The 7,626-nt window shown below is 37.5% G+C and overlaps 2 protein-coding genes across 3 annotated transcripts in view; both read left to right on the forward strand.

The window, feature by feature from the left end:
- The window catches only part of LOC105334388 (ubiquinone biosynthesis protein COQ9, mitochondrial), a 59,891-nt gene that overhangs the window by 23,426 nt on the left and 28,839 nt on the right, over positions 1–7,626 (forward strand). The window lies entirely within an intron of this gene.
- LOC117691617 (uncharacterized) lies at positions 157–7,349 on the forward strand. Its single transcript, XM_066071278.1, has 2 exons — positions 157–247; positions 633–7,349. The coding sequence occupies exon 2, from the start codon at positions 1,422–1,424 to the stop codon at positions 6,678–6,680; it is 5,259 nt and encodes a 1,752-aa protein (XP_065927350.1). The 5' UTR covers positions 157–247; positions 633–1,421; the 3' UTR covers positions 6,681–7,349.

Genomic DNA, 7,626 nt, shown 5'->3' on the forward strand with positions numbered 1-7,626 from the left:
TTTAAATTTCGTGTGTGTAATATATATATATATATATATATATATATATATATATATATATATATATATATATATATATATATATATATATATATATATATATATATATATATATATATTGTTCTGGAATCATTCCGGAATTGTTTATTATGTTCAGTTATAATCCGGATTTATATATACATAACCGGTTTATAAATTGTCGGAACCACGTTCCATCAGGTTTTTGGTGATATAGAGACCCCACAGTGTATGTATTTTTTGAATTTTTTATATAACATATAGAGTTATGAACAGTATATTTCTTTCTTATGCACTTTGACGTGTATAAATTCCATTAAGGTATATTTTACTATTTGAATGGGCTATGTGTACTTCGTGCAGTAAACAAACATGATTTTCATATCTACGATATGTATTGGGGCCTTTACTAGATTTAATGTCAGTTAATTTACATGAAGTTCAGTGCATACTTGTTTACTTTCATGCTTACGGGTTTTTATATATTGTGACAATAAAATGAATAGAGTTAAATAGATAGACCTTTTTACAGATGTGTAACGGTCTCCCCAACCTATATTATGTAATGACAAGTTCATGCAATTGTGTAATAAGTGATTTTGTTTATATTGTAGTATGTACAATTTATTCCTAGTGAATAAATGATGTTTACTAGCTGTCTGTGTTATATCTGAACATGGGACAGCATAGTAGATAACTGGTACTCAGCCTTCACCAATCCTAAGATGTCTACACATGAAAGGGAGAAGGATCAGCAAGGACACTTGGATGATCAAGGAAACATGGAAATGGAGGAGAAAGATCCAAGAACTTCAGGTCGTTTACATGAGAAAACACAGAAAGGACATGAACTATATTTAGAAAATCTCAACAAGCAGAAAAGCAAGTTGGCTAAATTAGAAAAAAGAATTAATTCTGACATTCTTGAATCTACTTCAACATCCGATTCAGCAGTTCTTGTTAAAGTGTGTGATAGGATTGAAGCTAATTTGAAAAATTATGAGAATACATACCATGAGTGTTGTGAATATTTGAATAGACAGAACAATGAAGAAAGTTTCAAAGAACTAGATTTGATGAACAAGTGTTTTACTCCATTTCATGACGATGTTATTCAGTGTTTACAAAAATTGAAACCTTTACAAACAAGGAAGAAAACAGATGAAGAGTCAACGTCAAGTAGATTAAGCATTAAATCTCTTCAGAAATTAGAAGAAGCTAAAACAAAGTTGAAAATAACAGAGAGAGCCATTGAATTAAAGCGTCAAAAGTCCAAACTGATCATTGAAGAAAACTTGAATGTTGCTAAATAAAAACAAGCACAAGAAGATTTAGAAAATGAGTTAGAATTGTTGAAGTGTCAGGGAGAACTGGAGCTTGCAGAGTCGAAGGTAAAATTTGAAATGATGGAAGATGAAGGACATGTATGTGATTTGGGGTTACCGAGGATAAACAGTGCCGATAAATCCAGAGAGTATGTAGAAAAAATAACTTTGGGTCCGAAACAAGTAAAACCTGAATCACAGAAAGAAGAACAAGACAGGTATATTGGACAAGCATCTAAGCATATTGTAAACCAGCAACTACCAAGACAAGTTCCTGCTCCAGCAGTGCCGCACTTCGCACAGTCGTCAACTTCAACGCCGCAGCATTCAGTTTCTCAACCTGTGATGGCTATGTATCCTCCGAGACCTATGCAATATCCTGGACAGGCATACATGCCACAATTGATGCAGCCGAGGTATACACCTCAACCGTTACCACCTAGGTTCCCTCCTCAGGTTATGCAACCTAGGTTTACACCATTTTCACAGTCGTACAGACCGCCTCCTATAGCACAACCGCACTTGGATTCTACGTTTACACCGCGGCATCAATATCAACCTATTTCGTCTAGTGTTATTGAAAGTGCGGTGACTAGTGATACTATTAACTGTTATTTATTGAAAAAAGACTTAGTTTCACAACGACTTAGAAGATATGATGATGACCCTTCCTCATACAACGTATGGAAAGGGACATTCAAGACTATTGTATCTGAAGCCACCTTAAGTGATTTAGAAGAAATAGACTTGCTGTTACAATGGCTCGGACCTGAATCTACAGTTCAAGTAACCAGTATAAGAAGAGCGAACCCAGATGATGCGAAAATAGCTCTTCAGAAGATATGGGAGAGATTGGATGAACGTTATGGATCCCCCGAATTGATAGAATCAAAACTGCGCATTCAAGTACAGAAATTTCCAGTGATTACCTTACCAAAGGACAAAACACAGTTATATAACCTTGCAGATCTATTGGCAGAAATAGAGTGTCATAAAAACAATGATAGATATGCCATGCTTTTGTCGTATTATGATACCCCAATTGGTGTCAATCCAATCGTGTGCAAGCTGCCTGAAAACTTACAAAACAAATGGAGGGATCGTGCTGTTAAATATAAGATTCAAAACATTGTTCCATATCCACCTTTCCAGGAGTTTGTAAAATTCATTCATGAACTTAGCATATCTTTGAATGACCCAAGCTTTTCATTTGAATCTTCATCACCCGTAGGAATGGATAAACAAAGATTCACCAGGAGACCAGCAACAGTAATGTCAAGAAAAACTGAAGTACAGGAAGAAAAAGAAAACATCAGAAAAGAAATGTGTTCTTTACATCCACATGCAATTTCGCATAATCTTGATGAATGTCAACTCTTCATGAGAAAACCTATGGAAGAACGTCGCAGATATGTAGCAGAAAATAAACTCTGTTTCCGTTGTTTACGTACAAAATTTCATAATAAAAAACACTGCCGAGCTTACATTAAGTGTAAAGAATGTGGCAGCGGCAATCATGTGACTGCTATGCATTTAAAGCCTAGAAATCAAGGTATTCCTCAAACGGTTCAAGGTGGGGAGAGTGAACCATTCATTGTTGATTCAAAGTGTACTTCTATATGTGATGGTTTCCATGGACGCTCTTGTGCAAAAACAGTGTTAGTCCAAGTATACCCAGAAAATCACCCAGAATTATCTGTGACTGTGTATGCAATGTTAGATGGACATTGTAATAGAACATTAGCAACTACAGAGTTAATGGACTCTCTTGGTGTGAAAGGAAACGAATTAATGTATAATTTAATGTCATGTTCTGGACGAGGACAAACTCTTGGTCGTCAAGCTCATGGATTTATTGTACAGTCTCTTGACTCATCGACAGTGTTGAAACTACCAACCCTCATTGAATGTCGAAGTATTCCACAAGACGTCACAGAAATTCCTACACCAGAGATCGCATATCATTATCCGCACTTTCGTTCTATTGCTTCGGAAATTCCGAAATATGATCCAAATCATCAAATTGGACTTCTTATTGGAAGAGATTTAACAGACGCACATTATGTTTATCAGCAGATAACAGGACCAAAAAACCATCCATTTGCTCAGAAGACATGTTTTGGTTGGGTCATCATTGGTGACGTCTGTTTGAATGGTAAACACCTACCTGAAGTCAGTGTGAGGGATCTCAGTGTAACAAGTTTCAAAACTAACATTTTACCAAACGGTCGACCTACAATATTTCAACCATGTGACAAAGACCTTCAAATTCACATCCAGTCAGTAGAAGGGGAGCTAGATATATTCAGAAAACACAAAGATGATGAGGAAATTGGCCTCTCGGTCGAAGATCGTGAGTTTATTCATATTATGGAAAATGAAATGAAACTAGAAGAAGGAAACTGGACAGCACCTCTGCCGTTCAAGAGGGATAAGCCAGCAATACCAAATAACAAAGTTATGGCCCTCAAGAGAGCTATGGTTTTAGATAACAGTCTTTATAAAAACTGTGAGAAAAGACAGCACTTTTTTACATTCATGGAAAAAGTTATTCAGAGTGGCGCTGCAGAAATTGCCCCAGAACTTAAAGTTGGACAAGAAGTGTGGTATCTCCCATTATTCGGAGTTTACCATCCTAAGAAACTAGACCAAATACGTGGAGTCTTTGACTCATCTGCAACGTACAAAGGAACATCACTCAACAGTGTTCTACTTACAGGACCCAATTTGACTAATAACTTAGTTGGTGTTCTGCTGCGTTTCCGAAAAGATTCCATTGCAATATCAGCAGATATTGAACAGATGTTTTACTCATTTCTTGTACGGGAAGACCACAGGGATTATTTACGCTTCATGTGGTACCAGAACAATGATCCAAGTAAGCATCTTGTAGAATATCGCATGCGTGCACATGTTTTTGGAAATTGTCCATCACCGGCTGTGGCTACCTTTGGATTACGCAAAAGTGTGGAGAATTCCGAGCAAGATATCAAAGACTTTGTGAATAACAACTTCTATGTAAATGATGCCTTAACATCTGTTCCAAATGCTTCGCAAGCGATCGACCTATTGAAAAGAACTCGGACTGCGTTGAAAACCAATGGTAACATCAATCTCCACAAAGTTGCATCCAACAATAAAGAAGTGATGTTAGCTTTCTCCAAAGAAGACCTGAGTAAAGAAATCAAACAACTGGATTTAGAGAAAGACCTTCTTCCTGTACACCATAGTCTGGGTCTATTATGGGATTTGTCAATTGATAGTTTCCTGTTTGATGTCAACTTCCCAGAGAAACCAAACACTAGACGTGGCTACCTGTCTATGTTGCACAGCATATATGATCCTATGGGATTCATTGGACCACTCGTTATTTGTGGAAAAATCATCCTTCGCGAAATTACAACAAAATGTGATTGGGATGACGATGTCGATAGTTCATATGTACATCGATGGGAATCTTGGAAAAGGTCCATTTCATCACTTCAGAACATTTCCATTCCTCGAATGTATATCACAAAATCTTTGAGCCTTTGTGACTATGTAGAGCTTTATGTATTTTGTGATGCCTCCGAACAAGCAGTGTCAGCAGTGTCATACATCAAAGTTCCAGATGAGATAAGGAGTGATGTATCATTTGTGTTTGGCAAAGTGAAATTGGCCCCTTTACATGGACATTCAATGCCAAGATTAGAACTTTGCGCTGCTCTTATGGCAGTTGAAATAGCAGAAACTGTTAAGAGACATTTAAACATTACATTTGTCAACACATGGTTCTATTCCGACAGCAAGATTGTGCTAGGTTACATCAGTAATCATACCAAACGTTTTTACAACTACGTGGCCAATCGTGTGGAACGCATTTTACGATCATCTAACCCTTCCCAGTGGAATTACCGGTATGTAAAATCTGAGGAAAACCCAGCTGATGTAGGAACACGGGGATTAAGTACAGCTGACGACTTGAGCTGTAAGTGGCTTAAAGGACCTGAATTTCTGCATATCAGCAAAGACCTTGTAAAAGAATACTTTCCACTCGTGAACCCTCATGAAGATAAAGAAATCCGCATAAATGCAAACAAGTTAGTGTTGAAGACCGCAGACCTCACAAATCGTTTTGAGAGATTTTCTACATGGAATTTCCTAATATCTGCTGTTACAGTGCTAAAAACAGCTGCTAGAAAATGGAAGCATATGACATTCGATTCTTTAACCATAAAACAAGAAAGTGAACTATTTGTTGTGAAAGAAACACAGAAAACGTTTTTCTTAGAAGAACTCCTGTGTTTACAAGACCAGAAACCATTGCCTCGAGACAGCTCAATAAGGAATCTATGCCCATATTTGGATCAGGACGGTATTATGAGAATAGGAGGCAGATTAAACCTTAGTGTACTTCCAATGGAGCAAAAGAACCCAATTATCCTTCCTAGGAAATCGTATGTTGCAAAATTGATTGTGCTACATTTCCATGAAAAAACAGGTGCTCATCAGGGAAGGCACATTACGGAGGGTGTCATAAGGAATAACGGCTACTGGGTGATCGGTGCAAGGAAACTGATTTCATCAGTGATTCATAAGTGTGTTGTGTGTAAAAGATTATGTGGAAACTTGATGTCTCAGAAAATGGCAGATTTACCATCATCTAGAGTAACTCCAGGACCTCCGTTTAGTGCTGTAGGTGTGGATACCTTTGGCCCCTGGTCGATTGTGACACGTAAAACCAGAGGAGGTGTTGCTGAAAGCAAGCGATGGGCTATTATGTTTACGTGTCTGACGACAAGAGCTGTTCATATCGAGCTGGTGGAATCCATGTCAAGCTCATCATTCATCAATGTATTACGAAGATTTATTGCCCTCCGTGGAAACGTTTGTGAACTGCGATCTGACCGTGGGACAAATTTCATTGGAGCTACCGGAGATCTTAACATAGATGTGATACAAGGTCCAGTAAAGCACTTCTTAGACCAGTCAAAGATAAAGTGGATTTTTAACGCCCCTCACTCTTCCCACATGGGAGGAGTGTGGGAAAGGATGATAGGGGTAACACGACGTATCTTAGATGCTCTACTATTAGGACCAAAGGGAAAGAATCTCACTCATGAGGTTCTTAGTACATTGATGGCCGAAGTGACAGCAATCATGAACTCTAGACCGATTACTACGATATCAAGCGATCCAGATATGCCTTTTGTGTTGAGTCCTGCAATACTATTGAATCAGAAAATATCGGGACATTTCTCTACCTGTGTGAATGTTAGCATTCGTGACCTGTATAAGGAACAGTGGAAACAAGTGCAAGTACTTTCCGATTTCTTCTGGAAGCAGTGGAATGATTAATATCTTCATACCTTACAGTCTCGCCGTAAGTGGACCACTGAAACACCAAACCTTAAACCTGGGGATGTTGTGATCGTTAGAGATAAAGATATAGCGCGATGCCAGTGGCCTGTGGGACTTGTGGAGGAAGTTATCCAAAGTGCTGATGAACTTGTGCGAAAAGTCTGCGTACGCCTTATTGTGAATGGGAAACCATGTACTTATATGAGACCTATCAGTGAACTAATTCGCCTCATTGAATAGATGTTTATTGTTGAACATTTACTGTACTCTCATATTCAGTGTTAATATGACATTGTGAAGAACCGGGTAATGTTATGACAATCATTCATTTTCACATTTTATGGTGATGTTATCCTGGTCACTGCACCATTTGATTTTGGCTGAAAATTGATCACATATATTTTCTATGTAAATTGTATTATTTGTCTTGTCTTAAATTGTTACAATTTTTTATATAAAGGGTAATATTGTGACAATATTAGGTGGGGAGTGTTCTGGAATCATTCGGGATTGTTTATTATGTTCAGTTATAATCCGGATTTATATATACATAACCGGTTCAGAGTTTATATTAGGACCTCCGCTCCACGAGCGCGATGCACAAATTGTCGGAACCACGTTCCATCAGGTTTTTGGTGATATAGAGACCCCACAGTGTATGTATTTTTTGTATTTTTTATATAACATATAGAGTTATGAACAGTATATTTCTTTCTTATGCACTTTGACGTGTATAAATTCCATTAAGGTATATTTTACTATTTGAATGGGCTATGTGTACTTCGTGCAGTAAACAAACATGCTTTTCATATCTACGATATGTATTGGAGCCTTTACTAGATTTAATGTCAGTTAATTTTCATGAAGTTCAGTGCATACCGGTACTTGTTTACTTTCATGCTTACGGGTTTTTATATATTGTGACAATAAAATGAATAGAGTT

The sequence above is a fragment of the Magallana gigas genome, chromosome 9 (assembly GCF_963853765.1).
Source record: "Magallana gigas chromosome 9, xbMagGiga1.1, whole genome shotgun sequence".
In the NCBI taxonomy this organism is placed as follows: domain Eukaryota; kingdom Metazoa; phylum Mollusca; class Bivalvia; order Ostreida; family Ostreidae; genus Magallana; species Magallana gigas.

Bases quoted from the DNA above. Each gene is read 5' to 3' on its own strand.
- LOC117691617 (XM_066071278.1), top strand. From the start codon at position 1,422: ATGATGGAAGATGAAGGACATGTATGTGATTTGGGGTTACCGAGGATA.